Here is a 19,477-nt window from a genome sequence, read left to right as displayed (position 1 = left end):
CGAAATGTCTCGTCCTGGTTTATTCGGTTCCTTGTTCCAGGCAGAGAACAGAAAAAAAGTCCGCTTTGCAGCTTGCCCAGACATGCCTGCCAATTTCGGACACGCAGCGCGACTGGATCAATAAAACAGCTTCGCTACTGACAACAATGGCCATTTGATTCAAAAAGAGCGACGCTACACCGTGGACACGCTACTATGGTTTATGGAATTAAAAACTAGTGCCCCAATGCTTTTTGAGGTTACTGTAGGCTACTAGGCTATTGCCTTTTCAACAGCGGTGGTGATAAGTTTGAGTTGCACTTCTGCAGGCACCAACGTTACTCAAAGATATATTATGCTATCAGTACACAAATAATCTCTGTTATCTTGTTATCGTTATCACTGCAACAAAGTGCATGCGCGCATTTTCAATTAAACTGCTTCATCTCTCTCACTGATAGACAGACCTCTCCACACTCCACACTTTGCGAGGCAGCGCTTCATACGAATCGCTCATAAGATCGTGGTGTTTTTGCAATGTCAGCGTAGGTAATTATTATGTATATTCACTTTATTACAACTTTGGCATGGCAATATCTGCTGCTTTTCCTTAACACAAGTGACTGTTACAGTCACAACAGCCAACTAGTCCGCTGCTCTCGCTTCAGGCAGCCTCGCACTGTCCCCCTCTCCAGTGCACAGGCTGCGCTGAACAGGGAGCACTGAGGTGAGGTGTCAGATTTCATCTCTGAGCGCTCTGATAGGCTATTGCTTGATGTGTAACCAATCAGATAGCGCTGTGGGCGGGACATTCCTCCAGATCACACACAGAGGGAATTACTGTAGGAGAGGATTCTTCCAGGTGCAGCAGCCGCAAATTAGCGCATTTTTTTATTAAATTATGATATCGGCAAACAGCCAATGAAAATGCCGATACAGATAATCGGCAAAATGATGAATATCGGCCATAATAATCGGCCAAACCGATAATCGGTCGACCCCTACCCCATCCACACTCGCCGACGAGGGGGCCGCCAGGGAGGGAGGCTGCTCACTGCTCAGACAGGCAGTAGAAACTCGCTTGTGACAAACGCTGCTGAAAGCCACCAGACATGCCCACGGAGGGAGGAGTTTGAAGGAGAGGGCGTTCAGAACTATATTGTTTAGATGTCTGATCTCTCACTGATGCCAAAAATAAATGGTTAAAGTGACTGTTCTGCCTGTTTGATTGAATTTCACAAAACTGCGATTATCTCAGCTTTCAGTCTCAGACGCTGAAACCATGCTGTACTCAACGGCTAATATCTACATAACTACTAACTCTACAAACTAACTCTTTTAGACAGAGAAAGCACACATTCTATTAGTACTTTTGTGAACTTTGTGTTCACAAAGTCCAAGCAGAAAATAATCCTCGGCTCTTGTAAAATGAGCCAGAATCCTCAAAAAAAACCTCTGGCAGAAGCTACCTACAGTAAAAAAAAAACGGCTGGCAGTGAATGTGTTAATGGTATGCTGCCGACGGCAGCCGTTAATGCCTGTAATAATAAACAAAAGAAAAAACGAGGTGAACAGACTTTGCTGTGAGGAGCTGCCAGAAAGTTTCACCTGTCTAAACTAACTATCCACACAACTCTCCTGTGCTGCTGACGTATCCCCAGTCTCGCTCCCTTCATGCCTGTGGATGGTAGAGATAGAAACAAACCACGGGGACTTTATTGCTGTCATTACTACAGCCATGTCCATGCAGGTCACCATCCGAACACAATTGGAACGATACAGGTAACGCTAACAGCGACTAGCTTCCTATAAACGCTGCTCCACATAGGCTGTGACTTGAGAGCTGCTGCGTTATGTCAACAATATGGCGGCGGTGGGCGTGCCACTACGTGAGTGACGTCAATCGAATAAGGTCTATAGCCAAGTGTTGAGCAATGCAAAACTCAAGGCTCCAACACAAGAGTCCAGAAATGAATGAGTGACATCACGGTGGCTCTGTCCATATTTTCATACCATCTATGGTTCCGAGCTTCTGAGTCCAATTTTACAATGAGATGCACCCACTTTAACCCTGAGGTGTAATTATTACTTCAGACTAACTAATAAAGTAATAAAACCACTAGTAACCAGTAGGTGGCACTTGGCCTGCTGTTCAGTGAGTGGCCTGACTGCGGGCACACAAAAAAAAAAAAAAAAAAAAAATTGCAGGCCAGGCCAGCCCAGGCCACCGGGCATTTGCCCGACGTGCCCTATTATGCAGTCCGCGCCTGCATCAGTGATGCGAAGAGCAATCTGCAATGCGCATGCATGCCAATAGAGCAGGCGAGGCCACGCAGCAGACGAGCTGCAGGCGAGGCCACGCAGCAGACGAGCTGCAGGCGAGGCCGTGTAGCAGACGAGCTGCAGGCGAGGCCACGCAGCAGACGAGCTGCAGGCGAGGCCACGCAGCAGACGAGCTGCAGGCGAGGCCGCGTAGCGGACGAGCTACAAGGTGGGGGAAGGCCGCTCAGTGGCCGAGCTAGCGAGTCTGGGCAGGGGCCGAGCCTAGAATCGAGCGCGCAAGATTTCTAGTTTTTTTTTAAATCACAAAAAAATCCACAAAAAATCACAAAAAGTAATAAAATTGATGCTCATTAAATTTTGTGAAGATTATCTTGCTGAACCACAAAGTTCACAGTTTCATAAACTTTTGTTAACCCCAGACCTTATTTCAGACATTTAATGGAAATTCCCATACAAAAATCCCATTGAGTTTTAGGGCGCTTTCACACCTACCTCGTTTGGTCCGGACTTTCGGACTTTCCAGTTTGATCCGAACCAAATGACAGGTGTGAAACCTCCCACGGATCATGGTGCGGACCAAAGACCGAGTCTTTGATCCGACCAAAAGAGGTGGTCTCGGTCCAGACCAAGCTGGACTAAGGTTTGCTTATGTGCAGTGTGAAAGCATTTTATTGGAAGGTTCGCACTATCGGACCAATTACAGGAAGCTACAGCTGACTCGTCACTGGTCACGTTGCCAGAACAGGAAAACAGTGGGGAAAATGATGGCTTGCAGTCTTCGCCTCCTTGCCTGTCTGCGTTGGTACAATTTGCGCACAACAAGGGTGTTCATTTGGCGAATTCGAACTAATCTCGAGTATTGCGAGTAGGGTTGTGCGATATACCCGAAATACCCATCGTGAATGTTTCACAGTCAAACATCGTGATTAACGCCATCCGCTGCTGCAATGCACGTTAAAAGCAGGACAGCTGAGCTCTTCATGAGACCAACAGGCAGGCTACTACTCCTGCACAGAGCCAGGCGACTCAAGCAGTGGCAGCAGCAGCAGCTACTGCTGTAACAGCTAGCAGTAGCTGCTGCTGCTGCTGCTGCTGCTGTATTTCTCTCTCAACTCTCTCCAGTCTCCTCAACTCTCTCTTATTAGGTTCAAAAGCCCACGCGAATCTAACGTTATATCCGCCAGTAATTCTGTCACTTTTCTGCCAGCTAGTTAAATTCAACACTCACGCACATGTTGTTGGTCAGGATCTGTAACGTTAACGTTAGCCTATTTGTTTTTCGCCGTTCAATATTGATAGTGCTGTATCAACTTCAACTTTCACTTTGGAAACAGGCGAGTTAAATTCACAGTTGAAGACTTGTACTCACTTTGGGTTGAAAACAGGAAAGAACGTGAAGTTTCTTCTTTGTCTTAAAAGTTTTCACAACAAAATAACTGACTTCTCATGCGCGGGGGATGCCCCGGCGCCATTAAACAAGCACACCCCAGTGCAGAGAAGCACTAAGTAGGTGATAACAACAGGACATAGGTCTGTCATGTTAAAGTCAGCTGGTCCGCTGGGATCACTGCAGTGTGAAAGCAAACCTTACTGGACCAAATGTATACAATGTAACAACAACATGAGTTTGGTTCGGACCTTGGTCCAGACTTTTAGGTGTGAAAGGGCCCTTAGACACACGGACCAACAAGTGCAAGAAGGGACTTATGGTAAGCATACAAAAATACTCTATTGTGCAGAAAGATAAGCATCATACTTGTCATACTTGGCTGTTTGCCAGCTCGACGGAGCGTGACTTCAGGAAGGCAAGGTCGGGGAGCCTCTCATCGTACATAGCCCGGCGGGCGATGTTAGCCTGGGGCGAGTCCAGACGCAGACACGAGCCCTCCAGGGTGACGAACACCGACTGGGTCAGAGACGGGTGGTAGGTCTCCGGGTCATATTCATGTATCTCATTCATCCAGCCCTAAAAAGACAGAGCAACATTGTCAGTGTTCATTTGAACTCCGAACATGTTAAAGAATTAAAAAATATATATTTAAACACTGGAAAACTTACAGTGGATTCCTAAACTGTAATCAGCCTGAAAGTCATATGCACAGCATATTTTCCAGTGATCAAAAGTATCCTTCAGTAACAGTTAGGCCTATTTGTAGTTGGCAAGTGTACAGTAGAGTGGAATGTTTCTCCACTTATTATTACTAGTGGACCCGTGGGAGTTAGACCCCCCTGGGGGTAGTTAGACCTCCCTGGGGAGAGGTAGACCCCACTGGGGAGAGTTAGACTCCCCTGGGGGGAGTTCGATCCCCCTGGGGGTTATGCTGCCTTCCAGACAACTGGGTGCTTCCCAGTGGAAAAGTACGAGCCCCCACCTTCAAAGCTTTCCAGTGCACAAAGGCAAAACGCAAGCTAGAAACATGGCAGACCACGACAAACTTTTTTTTTGGCAAGTAGCAAGACAGCTTAACAACGAGCAGAGCACCCTCCTTGCATATTTAGGTCCCTTTCACATATAAGCTGTTTGGTCCGCTTTTAGGGGAGGAATATGGTAGTCCTACGGTTGGGAGGAAATGTAGTGCCGGATGAGAGGGCTGTTTGACGGTAAAGTAAATAATATGGACGTAGGTATCCCATTACATTTCTTCTCCCTGGCGGAGTTCAAACGTTGGCCGTCACCATCTTGATTTTTTGTCAGCAGAGTGGGAGGGAATCATGGAGGGAATGGGTTGAGTAGGATGCCACCTGGGCGCCTACCTAGGGAGGTGTTCCGGGCACATCCAGCTGGGAGGAGACCACAGGGCAGACTGAGGGCTAAGTGGAGAGATTATATCTCCACGCTGGCCTGGGAACGCCTCGGGATCGCCCTGTCAGAGCTGGCTAATGTGGCCAGAGACAGGACCGTTTGGGGTTCCCTGCTGGAACTGCTACCTCCGCGACCCGATCCGGGATAAGCGGTTGAAGATGAATGGACATTATGGAGCATGCACTCATTGGCAAGAAAAAAAAGTTGTTTATTGCATCACAATTCTTACACATAGGGCCGTTAAGTGGCTTAAGTGGCCATAAAGAAAGTACAGAAGATTAGACACAACCTACAGATAAGTCATTGTGAATCCTCTGGCAATTACAATTGCTGTAAAAACCATGAGGATGTTTTGAAACAGGTGAAATATTCTAAAGTGTTCATTAAGAAGCTGATATGTGAGCATAATGCTGTCAAATAAACAATGGGTCTTTATTTGGATATCCCCTCTAAAACTTTATTTTAATACATGACATAAGATTGAGTGATAATCTTGAAGATTGAGTGATAATCTTGAAGATTTTAGTTTCGTTCTCTTTGGCGATGAGCGGGAATTGCAGGTGAGATCCAAACAGTGTGATGTGACGTTAATCATGTGTTGTTCAGCCATAGTAACCATCCGTAACCAAAAATCCGCATTCTCGCATTCCGCATTCTCACCCGGCGCCAAAGCCTTCACAAACCCCCAGGCTCAGATTGAAAAACCAAACTGCTAATTACTACACAAGACTGCCCACCCCCACCGATTCCACCAGCGTTGATTGGTCTGCCTCGCACCCTGACAAATTACAGCCTCCTTACTGCCTCCATCTCCCCGCTAATTGCCTATGGAACTGAAAGTTTCTTGAGGAAAATAGTTCTTCTCCTCCTTCCCCTCTGCAGAGCTCAGCCAGCAAGAGAGTGATCATTGCCACTGTGGCTCTAGTAATTTTGTATGATTGCAGATTGTCATTGTATTGTATTGTATTGTATTGTATTGTATTGTAAGCACCGTATGTATACTTGCATTATGCTTTGAGCTGTGAGTGTGAAGGAGAGTCATCAGAAGTGTTTGCACAGCAGTTCAAATTTGAGTGACTTGCTGACTTGCCACTGTTCTGTATTTCAGTTGCTGAAAGTACCGTCTTGCGACATTTGCTAAATTAGAACCCGTAAACAGGATGGGATTTGGTGGAATAATTAAATGAGACATGTGTAAAGAGTCTTTACAAAACCTGAAAGTGTCTATTTTTCAGATCTGCGTGAGATATTAGCATGTTGAGAAAGAGGTGAGAATTGGAGTGTGAACTGGAGGTGAGAACACCATGTGAGGTTTTCCACCTGCAGGAGTCATCCATTTACCTTGAGGACTTGGGGCAGGGAGCTGACAGCGCCCCCTACCAACGTCCCCTGTCCCAGCAGGACCTGTCCCAGCGGGGCCGGCGCTGGACTGCACGTGGGAGCCGGACAGTGAGACCTGGAGGCAGTGGTGGGTAGAGTAAACAAAACCGTATAAGTAGAAGTCAAAAGTACTGTAACCGAGCGTTTTGGGTAATGATGAGTCAGAGACCGCTTCTTGTTGGGAGCTGCTGCCATTCATTTACTTGGTCAGGGGTGAGAGAGATAGACACCGAGAGTGAACCACACTAATTACTTGAGAGTAAAAAAGTATCTAGTAAAAAACTGAAATTTATTACAGTAATGTTGTACACGGTCCCTTTCTTAACCCTGGAGCATGTGGTGCAAACTAGGGATGGGCGGATCGATACCAAAGTATCGATACTTCGATACTCACACGCTGAAAATTTGGTATCGATTCTCTTGGAAAAGATACAATTCCCAGTTTTCTTGTTTTTCTCCCTTCTCCTCACTCCTGACCTGTGTCTGATCTGCACTGTTTTTTTTTTTTTTTTTTTATCCCATTTTTATCCCCCGTTTAGTGCTCATTTGAATTACTCAATCCTGGTTGCTACTCCATCCTCTGCCGATCTGGGGAGAGCCGAGACTGATTCCATGCATCCTCCGAGACATGGGCAGTCAAGTCAGCCGCTTCTTTTCACCTGCCCGAGGAAGCTTCACCGGTAGGACATAGCACGTGGGAGGTTCACGCTATTCCAACCAGTTCCCCTCCCTCTGAACAGGCGCCCTTAACGATCAGAGGAGGAACCATATAAGCAACCAGGATGTTGCATGTTTTTGTGAAGGGGGTTCCTATATGAAGGAGACCCCCGGGAGGCACGGGGAGAACATGCAAACTCCACACAGAAAGGCCATTTTGCCAACCCCCACCCGGGTGGTGGGCACTCGAGGACATGCGGACGGGCACGCATTCCTTCAGTGTTCACATCGGCCCAGGTGGGAATCGAACCCACGACCTTCGAGCTGTGAGGCGATAGTGCTTACCACTGCACCACCGTACCTCCCCTGATCTGCACTGTTGTAGCCTGCTGTCGTAGCGCATCCGCAGGTGCAACTTACTGGGCTCAGCCTGTTTAGATCTCTGTTTAGATAATTTAGATAGTGGAAATATCTTTAGCTGAGAGACCTACTGGCGCACGTCAGTGACGTCAATCAACAAAACGCTGCACCACGCACAGGAGACGCTGCAAGTCTGTTCTCAGAGAGGCGGATCCAGGGGTTACATGCTGCCACTCCGACGTGCTGCCACTCCGACGTTCTGCCACTCCGAAATATCGGCACTCAGAAAGGGGGTCTATATTCCCCGTTTTTCACTAACCTCTCCCAGCCCCCACGCCAAACCTAACCTCCCCCCATGCCTAACCCTAACCTCCCCCAGACCCTAACCCAAAACCTAACCTCTCCCACCCCCACGCCTAAACCTAAGGTCGGCATTGCGGCTTCTAAGGTGAACGACCGCCAGTCCGAATAATGGAAGTTAACGTTCGGAGTGGCAGCATGTCGGAAAGGCAGAGGAACCCCGGATCCAGGTTGCCCCGTCATTCAGACTATCTTTTAATTAAGACTTTTTAGTCAAGTTAAACATTTCACCATTTATCACTGATATGAAACATCCAGCTCTTTGCACCATAGCGCCTTTTCTAATTTCACTCAGCTGTCAGGTTTTGTATTTTGAAAGCTTGCCAAGACAGGAACTAGGAAGAATCTGTTTTGTTGCCATGTCATAAACTGAAGTAAGGAGAAGCCCTGAATTCCCTTGCAATGTATATTTGGTACAAATTAATTTATCAACTGCCATGGGTTTAATAAAATTGTAATTGCTAACCAATTAATAACAATAATTACAAAATTAGGCCTATATATATAATATATACATATATAAAATATCGGTATCAAATCAAAAATGTTGGTATCGCCCAGGTTAAGAGATGGGTTTGGATTAACTCCAGTAGAAAGACCCTCCATCATTCTGTTAACTTGTTTAATATGTAGGCTCTATGAAGCCCCTTGCAGACATAAATGATAGGCTAGTTCCCAGTGAATTACTGGGATAACCTTTCAGGGACCACTAGTGATTTTCACTATTCACACATATACTACTATCAGGGACCATCTTGCACCTTTTCACACATGCCATGGCAATGCAGGGATAGCTGGGACAAGGGCTTTTTATATTCAAGGTCAGTCAAGGGAAGGAGAGGGGGTTTCTGAGGTGGGCAGCTGTGGAGAGGTGCCAGGACATCCCATTGTCTTTCATTATCCACTCATTCAAGTTGCAGAGTGGTGTACTGTGTACACACTTCTCGCTACTCTACCTGTTACCGGTCCAATCCGCAAGTTCTATTACTGACACGGTGGCCGTTAGAGTAACTGCAGGCAGCGTGTGCACGAGCTGGCGCGCGTGCAAGTATACAACCCGTTCTCACTCCGAGCGCGTAGCATATTGACACTTTGTCCCGTCCCTTGTGCGTCGCTTGTTACTAACATGGTACCCTTGACCTTAATGGGGGAGCAGTTGACTAATGGGGGAGCAGTTAGGCTAATGGGGGAGAAGTTGCCATAAGCGTCAAAGATGACTTCCATGGGTTTGCATTGAGTTTAGTCGGAAAGCCCAAGTCGTTTCATGGGTCGCTCAAGGGTACCATGTTAGTAACAAGCGACGCACAAGGGACGGGACAAAGCGTCAATATGCTACGTGCTCAGAGTGAGAACGTGTTGAACTATACTCACACGCGCCCAAGCACAAGCAGCTGCCTGGCGACAGCAGAGGTGTTGGTTGCTTTGTAATGTTCGCTGATAAAAGTCACTTGAAAACGGCAACCTGGACAATGTATCAGCCAGATCAGCCTCGAGACGGCCAGGAAGGATTCTGGATCAATTAGCGCACATTATTGTGGCATGTTTGGTCGTGCTTTGGCTTGCATTGGCTGCGGAGAAGTGGATACTCATGTTAGCATGAGCCAGGAAATAGCCTGCTCCCCCTATATTATACGGTACAGTCTAATGCAGTCAAACAGTCAAACAATGTTCGATAAGCATAACAGTAGTAACGTTAGGCATATTTACATTCATTATCTACACAAGACGGTAACGTTATTTGTGGAGCTGGGTGGTAATTGATTATATTAGTTAGCCGCGTTTAGCATCAAGCTAACGTTATAATAGGCACACACAGCCTAACCCTAACCACACAGCAGCTAACTGCAGTCAGTCAAACAATGTTCCATGACCATAAGCATAACGGTAGAAACGTTAGGCATCATTGCAACTGTTGCATTATCCACACAAGACAGTAATGTTATTAGCGGAGCTTATGACCAGGGTGGTAAATCCATTAGCTAACGTTATCTATACCCGGCCAAAACCACATTACAGCAGCTACAAGCAACAAGGTCCAAGGTCCTCCATCAACTGAAAACACAGCCCTGATTATTTCTGCCCTGACGTCGGTCACATTGCTGCTGTTTGGCCAGACGGGCTTCACTAGATAAATATTTCTTTCTTTTTCTGTGTGGAGTTTTTACTGGACTCTGTGTTGTTGGTTGTTTGGTGACATTCATGACTGCATTAGCTGCGAACATAACGTTAACCTAGTCTTCTTCTTCGTTGGTGTATTTCCAGCCGGAGCCAGTAGAAGAGGCAGGCTCGTGAACGCGCAGAACATCACATCCGCCAGATTTGCCGGGAAATTGTGAACCGAGAGGAGCAGAATCACACAGACATAGCTTTGGAATGGCTGAACGCAGAAAGACGCGGCTGGGTTCACTTTTTCAAGTTACATAACGGAGCATTCACTCATTGGTAATAAAAAACACTTTGTGAACATTTATTAACATTTAGGAACAATTAACATATTTGTTAACATATATTGCAAATGTACTTGAGTAAGAGTAAAAAGTATTCAGTAAAAAAATCTACTCTTAGAAGTACAATTTATTAAGAAATACTCAAGTACATGTAACTGAGTAAATGTACTTGAGTGCTACCCACCTCTGCCTGGACGAGCCCAGTCTAATGAGCAGCAGTCCAAGCATGAAGCCCAGAGCCAGGCCCAGAGCCAGGCCAGACATGTAGGGGCCAAGCGGGAGGGTCAAGTAGCCGTAGGACAACAAGCCCACACAGAAGAGGCTCATGTGGGGTAGAGGGTGAGGGGGGTGGGGGGTAGGACCAAGATGAGGCGTCCTGACCAGAGAGCCCACAGGCAGTCTGCAAGTCTCAATGGCGACTACTTGCATCACGTCTCCGTCAGTGCATATTTCCAGTTCCTCGTCCTACGGATGTAACAATACATACAATACTAGGGATGTAACAATACATCGTGAGACAGTGAAAAATCTATACAAATGTGACGATTAAAAACAGTGAGATGACAAATCTGTCACAATGCTTTCCGGGGACTGCCCACTGTTCCGACCTCCCATTAGTTCAAAATACCCTTAGTTCGACCACTCAATGTTCCGACATCCCATTATTCCGACCGGGGTCCTCTCGCCATTCCGAAGTGTTGGCATTCCGATCATTGACTTCTATGTTTTCGGAGAGGCGGCCCTTTTTATCTCCAAAAAAGGTTTCGCCATTGCGAAAGATATTAGGTCCGCCATTCCGACATAGCATCTTGAGTTATTTAGCCTACAGGGGTGGGAGAGGTTAGGTATAGGGTTAGGTTCTGGGGGAGGTTAGGTTTAGGCATGGGGGGTGGGAGAGGTTAGGTTTAGGGTTAGGGTCTGCAGGAGGTTAGGTTTAGGCGTAGGGGGTGGGAGAGGTTAGGTTTAGACGTGGGGGCTGGGAGAGGTTAGCTCCAGCCGGTCCCCCGGGTTAGGGTTAGGGTTCTTTCGCAATGGCGAGACAGATCTCCATTCCGGAGTGCCGACATTTCGGAATGCCGGGGTGTCCCCATTCCGACCGACCACTTAATAGTCCGACAAATGCATCATTGAACCGACATCCCAATCCTAGTCAGGCCCTGTAATCTCTGGATTTGTGGCCATAAATTCGGCTATGTCAACCAAGCTTCAATCACCTGTAAATTAAAGGCCAGGACTGAAAGTGTCTGCTTTAGTGTCAGTCTCCTGTCTAACGAAAGAGTGTCTATCCCACACCCGTTGACAGTGGACACATGGGAAGATAATGTGTAAATGGCCGAACGTAACTACAGGCAGGATCAGGCGTGGACTGCATAATCGGGCACGTCGGGCAAATGCCCGGTGGCCTGGCCTGGCCTGGCCTGCAAAAAAAAAAAAAAAAAAAATTTGGTGGCCGCAGTCAGGCCACTCACTGAACAGCTGGCCAGGCGCCGCCTACTGGTTTACTAGTGGTTTTATTACTTTATTCAGGGTTAAAGTGGGTGCATCTCATTATAAAATTGGACTCGGCCCAAATTGGGCTTCAATTGGGCTTCAAACGGCCCAAATTTTTCGCCGCCGCCCTTCGGACGCCGGCACGCGCATCGGCCCATATCGGCCTGACCTGCTTGGTATCTAATGCCCGGCCTGAATTACTTTCCCAGTCCGTCCCTGGGCAGGATTATAGCGTATTTTGAGGAATCAATGGCAGTGGACGGCAACGCGATGAACAATCTCAAAAGCTCCGAAGAGTCAGCCAGACTAACGTTAGGCTACAGTCCTCTCCTCTGTCACAGTTAGTCAGACTAACGTTAGGTTACAGTCCTCTCCTCTGTCACAGTCAGTCAGACTAATGTTAGCTTACAGTGACAGTACTCTCCTCTCTCATGGTCAGACTAACGTTAGGTTACAGTCCTCTCCTCTCTCACAGTCAGCCAGACTAACGTTAGGTTACAGTCCTCTCCTCTGTCACAGTCAGCCAGACTAACGTTAGGTGTCTCTCCATTCAAAAACAACACAGTTTGCCTTGATCACTGCAAAACATGACATGCCGTGTGTAGCCTCCACACAATGGGGCTACACGGTAAATCATGGTATATATGCAGCACAATACCCGCCGTGGTAAACAGAAGAAGACTGGGATATTAACTTTAAGGCGACTCACTTCTAGACTTGAATGAAATTGTATTCACTTACTATCTGCTCCGTGGATTACCATTTTACAATTTCGGAGCCGAAATTGTAACATAGCAACGTTGGTCCACAAACGTCGCTATTTTACAATTTTTTGGGAGATCGGGTTGGGATTATAACGTTAGTTTGCCGAGTCGCACCTGGTAATCCAGAAATGGCGTTATGGTACCTTTGTCTACTTGTAGATCATCAATAAACTTTAAATTAATAACGTTAGATGTGTTTAACACATTCACTGCCAGCCGTTTTTTTTTTACTGTAGGTAGCTTCTGCCAGAGGTTTTTTTTGAGGATTCTGGCTCATCTTTCAAGACCCGAGGATTCTTTTCTGCTAAGATTTTGTGAACACAAAATATCTCAAAAGAACTAATAGAATGTGTGCTTTCTCTGTCTAAAAGAGTTAGTTTGTAGAGTTAGTAGTTATGTAGGCATTAGCACTTGAATACAGCATGGTTTCAGCGTCTGAATATTTAAGCTGAGATAAATAGCTTTTTGTGAAATTCGATAGAACAGTCACTTTAACCATTCATTTTTGGCATCAGTAAGACGTCAGACATCTAAACAATAGTTTTGAACAGTAATTTCCTCCATAACAGCAGGAAACACCCCTCTACTTCAAACTCCTCCCTCCGTGTGTGTTCTTCTTGGCTGCAGCGGGCGTGTCACAAGCTCGTTTCTGCTGCTGCTACTGCTGCTGCTCCTGTCTGCTGGCGGCCGCTGGGCGAGGATGGGCTCGCTCGTTTCTTTTGCGATTCTGGTCTTATTTATGCTGCGTGTTTCAAAGTGTGTTGCACCCATAATCTATTATGCAAATTTGCAATCGACCACCACCAGCAATCAGCGCGAAAGAGAAAGCGTTTTCGCCAATCCATTTTACAGTAGGAGAATGGTTTCATCGCGCGTTCCCCTGCAGTTTTGGCTCGGCTTTTTCTAGTGTGGAGAGCACTGTCGCCACTTAGTGGGTCGGTGGAATGGGTTGTACACGTTCGGCGGCTCCAATATTTATATAAGAGATGTAAAAGGGTTAGATCAACGTCCCACCGTCAATTTTTTTTTTTTTTTTTTTGACGTATCAACACGTCATTGGCAGTCAACCGTTGGATTTTTTTTGACGTATCAACACGTCATTGGCAGTGAACGTGTTAACAGAGCTGTATATTGGGTCTAGCAGCTGATCAGCAGCTCAGACAGCCTCAAACACGAGGTGATTGACAGCTCTATAATTCACAAAATAGCAGTGGATGGAAACGCGCATTGTTTTGCATTTTATTTTGCAGACTTTCTGAGAATTTGATTAAAAGTTGCGATAGGCCTACATTTGGATGGAAACCCAGTCACACAATCTAGTTGCTGCAACTTGAGATGGTATTGGATATGTATCATGTGTGCTGATGCTCAAAACACTGTCGATCCAACCACTCGTTTAGGCGTTTCTGTGTATTGTGACAGCCCAATGTGACAGCCCATTGTGACTGCACAATGTGTTCCAGAATAACCCATTGTTAATAACGTCTGCTAACGTTAGCGTAGCTGATGTTAGCGAACGTTGTAAAAAAGTTTGGATATTTCGGCTGCTGCCTTCTGATGTGCTCGCTGCTGTGGACGCAATGTGGACTTAACCGGAAGCTGGGGACATATAAGGCTGCTATGGCACCGCCCTAGGCCAGCGCTGGGAAACTTGTCTATACGCGCTGCGTGTTTTCTACTGCTCTTCTCCTATGTCTCTCGCGGGTGGGGCTTTTGGCACAGCATACACACACACACAGCCCAACTCAGCCCAGCTGACAACGATATGTTCCTCTCCCACCCTCCTACCCAGCGCACAGACAGTGATGGACACGCACGCAGACACACATACATTTGCATATTATGTCCCAACATGCCTTGGGGCCTTCATAACTTGACAAGAAGTAACCAAATCAAGCTAAATAAGTGGTAGATAGTAATGATATTTATTTTTACCACACCGTGCAATTCTGGAAAAGTTTCAATGTTGAACAAAATACAAAATAAAAATATACTATCAACCTAAAGCCATTTTTTTAGAAGGAGGTACAGTATATATATAGATCCCACAACTAGAACGACTGGGAACTTTGGAGACTGTGTTGCGGCAAGCTTGTGCATAATATTATAAAATCCCGGGGCAACGCCAATGTGTGGGATGTGATTATTTGCATAAGTTGTCGTTTACTTTTAAACTGTTTTGTTGTTTTGTTTTTTACATCACTACGTCTGTGTGGGATACCTTTGGTGGGAAACACGGATTGGATCGAGTAGATAAACGCGGCCACGTCCTGCTGGCGGGACGTATGACATGTAGTTGCTGCTGTTCATTCATCATTAACAAGGTGAATTCTCAACGATTCTGTCCATGTCTCATACATGCCACATACCGTTAGCCCAAGATATCTGCGTGTTTATGTGCAAAGAGAGCACAGAGCACCGATGCATGCATGGTCGGAATAACAGGATGTCGGAACATTGAGTGGTCGAACTAAGGGGAGGCCGGACCAGCGATGCACCCCCCCCCCCCCCGTTCTTCTTTTACAAAGAAAAGGAAATATGGATTAATTGCAATTTGTGTTTACCTACCTCAGAAATAAAAGGGGATTCTTTAATTTGATAAAGAAGAGATAAGAAAAGACACATAATTCTGTGATTTTTGTTTCAGAAATAATTAAAGGAATCCTTTTCAGTCATAATTTGTCTCATTTGTTTTGCAATCTCATTTTGAAAAAGACATTATGAGGAAAAAATGTATTGTGAACTCAGTATCATGAATCATATCAAATCGTGAGTTGAGTGTATGATTAAATCCCTACCTCGTCCCGGTGAGGTGGTCTGCCATGATGCACGGGGCAGCGGTTGCTGGGGTGGCTTCTTCTGGGATGTCTGGCGCACGGCAAGTCAAACACAGGCAGAGGATTAGTGTCTGTCCTCTTATCGCTCCTCACAGGAGACTCCCAAGCCCCCACGTCCATGCTCCCCTCCTGCCCCAAACCTCTGGCCTGGGGGGGCACCTGGCTACCCTCCTGCTCCAAGCTTCTGGCCTGGAGGGGCAACTGGGTCCGACCCTGCTGCTGCTTGGGGCTGCTCTCCTCTCTCATAATCTTGCTGAACATGCTGCTCAGAGGCTCCTGTATGGCCTCGGAGAGCTTCCTCTTGGTGTCTTCCATTTTGAAGAACCCCCCCTTCAGACCCTCTCCGCTCGGGGAGAGAGAGCTGGGAGACGGGGGCGCAGTGCGGGAGTCCCTATCGCTGCATGTTTTTGGCTGGGTCAGCTGCTTCCACAGGTGGAGGTTGAGGCGGGAGTCCGATTTGGACTGCGACACCTCGGGCACCGAATGGGAGATCTCAGTGGAAATCGATTTCACCAGGCTGAGCAGCGGCCTGGGTCTCAGGGTAGAGTCTTCTTTCAGCTCCAGCTCGGTGGAGAGAGACTTGACCAGGCTGGCCAGGGGGTGGTGGGTGGGTGAAGGTGGGCCCGAGGAGAGGAAGCTGGTGGCGGAGCAGTTCCCCAGAGAATCGGGGGACGAAGGGGAGAGCGGGACGTGGAAAGCTGGGGATCGCAGCCCTCTGTCATCCTGGACAGAAAGCTGCTTGGAGGGGTAGTCTTCATCGTGGTCCAGGGCAAACATGAGCTCGCTGTCATCCAGGCTGTCCCACTCTCCCTCTGTCCCGGTCAGCTGTATCACAATGCCCTGAGGGAGGTGCCTGTCGGTCCCATGGGAGGTGGCATCCAGCGGGGCAGCAGGGGAGAGGAGAGGTCTGAGACCTCCTCCACCTTGATCCTCTCCTCTGGCTCTCTCCACATTTTTTTCACTCTCTGCCATTTCTTATCTTTACATTGCACAGCCCAGGCACCCTAACCCGGCACCTAGCAGTCACTGAAATAGAGAAAAAAATAATGCAGTCAACTACAATATGAAGCCTCGGAGGCAGAACAAATAAAAGGGGGAGGGGAAGAGGGAGAGAGAGCATCTTTCCCTGTTTATGCCTCATTTTCAGCAATTTATTATCACTGGTAGAGAAACTGCTTGCTGGTGCCAATGACATATTAAAGTGTGAATGTGATGCAGTTTAGCTGATAAAGAAACATTAGTAATCTGTGGTTTGTGGACTAGTGAGCCTGGATCACAACCAAGTCAGCACCTCCCCCATAGCTTTCGCTCCACATACTGAATTAATTTTTTTAGAGGCATACAAAAATAGACAAGATAGTCTTTCTTACCCAAATGTGCAAACTAGGGCAGCTGAGGCTTGGATCTAATGTTGTACTTTGGGGGCTGATTGGAAAAAAAATAGCAAAGAGGTCTAGATGGACCTTTTGCAGTGCACAAAAACATGGACTGAAAATGCACAAGTTAAGTAAAGAAGATGCAGCCATAATTTATTTTGGCAGAATTTATACACTCGAGTAGACAATACAATACAAAACAGTAGTCTCTAAACACAAATAAACTCAGTTTGCAATGTTTTAGTATAAATCTCTCATTACACTGCAACAACTGACACACTTAAATTATTGTTATATTAATTGTTAAATATTTTATCTTGCATCCAGACTTATCAAGCTTATTTTAGATTTCTTTAAGTGAAATCATGAATTTTACTGCAAAGGCAGACCATTTTATTTTAAGAAAGTTTGTTGTTTCAAAATGGTCTTCATTGTTTTATGGTGATTTCTTGAAAGAGTTCATTTTAGCATCTGCCAGTCTGTGATAATCTGACTAAAAATATCATGGAATAACCTTGATAGGTCTGGAAACAAGTTAAAATCACTTGCCATTTTTGGTATGTCATTATTAAGTGCATGATATCATATCATATCATCTTCAGCATGTCGTCTCCCACTGAAAACAAATAACTTCAAAACCCGGAGTCACACACCTCCAACACCATCTGATGGCTTCTTGAGCTGCTTAAAAGGTTCTTCTGCTCAGGCTCAGGCACACAGAGTCAGTGAGTTAATGCTGCAGGCACAAAGCAGAGGGCACGACACACAGAGTCAGTGAGTTAATGCTGCAGGCAGAAAGCAGAGGGCACGGCACAGAGTCAGTGAGTTAATGCTGCAGGCAGAAAGCAGAGGGCATGGCACAGAGTCAGTGAGTTAATGCTGCAGGTAGAAAGCAGAGGGCACGGCACAGAGAGTCAGTGAGTTAATGCTGCAGGCAGAAAGCAGAGGGCATGGCACAGAGAGTCAGCGAGTTAATGCTGCAGGTAGAAAGCAGAGGGCACGGCACAGAGAGTCAGTGAGTTAATGCTACAGGTAGAAAGCAGAGGGCACGGCACAGAGAGTCAGTGAGTTAATGCTGCAGGTAGAAAGCAGAGGGCACGGCACAGAGTCAGTGAGTTAATGCTACAGGTAGAAAGCAGAGGGCACGGCACAGAGTCAGTGAGTTAATGCTGCAGGCAGAAAGCAGAGGGCACGGCACAGAGAGTCAGCGAGTTAATGCTGCAGGTAGAAAGCAGAGGGCACGGCACAGAGAGTCAGTGAGTTCATGCTGCAGGCAGAAAGCAGAGGGCATGGCACAGAGAGTCAGTGAGTTAATGCTGCAGGTAGAAAGCAGAGGGCACGGCACAGAGTCAGTGAGTTAATGCTGCGGGTAGAAAGCAGAGGGCATGGCACAGAGTGAGTGAGTTAATGCTGCGGGTAGAAAGCAGAGGGCATGGCACAGAGTGAGTGAGTTAATGCTGCAGGTAGAAAGCAGAGGGCATGGCACAGAGAGTCAGTGAGTTAATGCTGCAGACAGAAAGCTGAGGGCACGGCACAGAGAGTCAGTGAGTTAATGCTGCAGGCAGAAAGCAGAGGGCACGGCACAGAGAGTCAGTGAGTTAATGCTGCAGGCAGAAAGCAGAGGGCACGGCACAGAGTCAGTGAGTTAATGCTGCAGGTAGAAAGCAGAGGGCACGGCACAGAGAGTCAGTGAGTTAATGCTGCAGGCAGAAAGCTGAGGGCATGGCACAGAGTCAGTGAGTTAATGCTGCAGGTAGAAAGCAGAGGGCACGACACAGAGTCAGTGAGTTAATGCTGCAGGCAGAAAGCAGAGGGCATGGCACAGAGAGTCAGTGAGTTCATGCTGCAGGCAGAAAGCAGAGGGCACGGCACAGAGAGTCAGTGAGTTAATGCTGCAGGCAGAAAGCTGAGGGCACGGCACAGAGAGTCAGTGAGTTCATGCTGCAGGCAGAAAGCAGAGGGCATGGCACAGAGAGTCAGTGAGTTCATGCTGCAGGCAGAAAGCAGAGGGCACGGCACAGAGTCAGTGAGTTCATGCTGCAGGTAGAAAGCAGAGGGCACGGCACAGAGAGTCAGTGAGTTAATGCTGCAGGTAGAAAGCTGAGGGCACGGCACAGAGTCAGTGAGTTAATGCTGCAGGCAGAAAGCAGAGGGCACGGCACAGAGTCAGTGAGTTAATGCTGCAGGCAGAAAGCTGAGGGCACGGCACAGAGAGTCAGTGAGTTAATGCTGCAGGCAGAAAGCTGAGGGCACGGCACAGAGAGTCAGTGAGTTAATGCTGCAGGCAGAAAGCTGAGGGCACGGCACAGAGAGTCAGTGAGTTAATGCTGCAGGCAGAAAGCTGAGGGCATGGCACAGAGAGTCAGTGAGTTAATGCTGCAGGCAGAAAGCTGAGGGCACGGCACAGAGAGTCAGTGAGTTAATGCTGCAGGCAGAAAGCTGAGGGCACGGCACAGAGAGTCAGTGAGTTAATGCTGCAGGCAGAAAGCTGAGGGCACGGCACAGAGTCAGTGAGTTCATGCTGCAGGCAGAAAGCAGAGGGCACGGCACAGAGAGTCAGTGAGTTAATGCTGCAGGCAGAAAGCTGAGGGCACGGCACAGAGAGTCAGTGAGTTAAAGGATGGCTTTACCGATAATCAACCCACTTTGTATCATTAATAATCTCGGTAATATAAGCACATGAGCAGTGTTTTACCCTCAGCTTTCTGCCTGCAGCATTAACTCATTGACTCTTGACTCG

At 47.1% G+C, this 19,477-nt stretch overlaps 1 protein-coding gene across 1 annotated transcript in view; it reads right to left on the bottom strand.

Moving 5' to 3' along the window:
• tex2l (testis expressed 2, like) overlaps positions 1-16,333 on the bottom strand; it is a gene marked incomplete at both ends in the record, with an annotated part of 53,714 nt that extends 37,381 nt beyond the window's left edge. Inside the window, 4 exons of the mRNA XM_083649315.1 lie at positions 4,028-4,228; positions 6,407-6,521; positions 10,454-10,734; positions 15,323-16,333. Coding sequence (XP_083505441.1) covers positions 4,028-4,228; positions 6,407-6,521; positions 10,454-10,734; positions 15,323-16,333 — 1,608 coding nt within the window. The remainder of the gene's footprint in view (positions 1-4,027; positions 4,229-6,406; positions 6,522-10,453; positions 10,735-15,322) is intronic.
• Positions 16,334-19,477: the final 3,144 nt, after the last annotated feature.

Source organism: Poromitra crassiceps, assembly GCF_964638095.1.
Source record: "Poromitra crassiceps genome assembly, chromosome: 13".
Lineage (NCBI taxonomy): Eukaryota > Metazoa > Chordata > Actinopteri > Beryciformes > Melamphaidae > Poromitra > Poromitra crassiceps.
The sequence above is the reverse complement of the archived record's forward strand: the minus strand, read 5'-3'. Positions and strand labels throughout refer to the sequence as shown.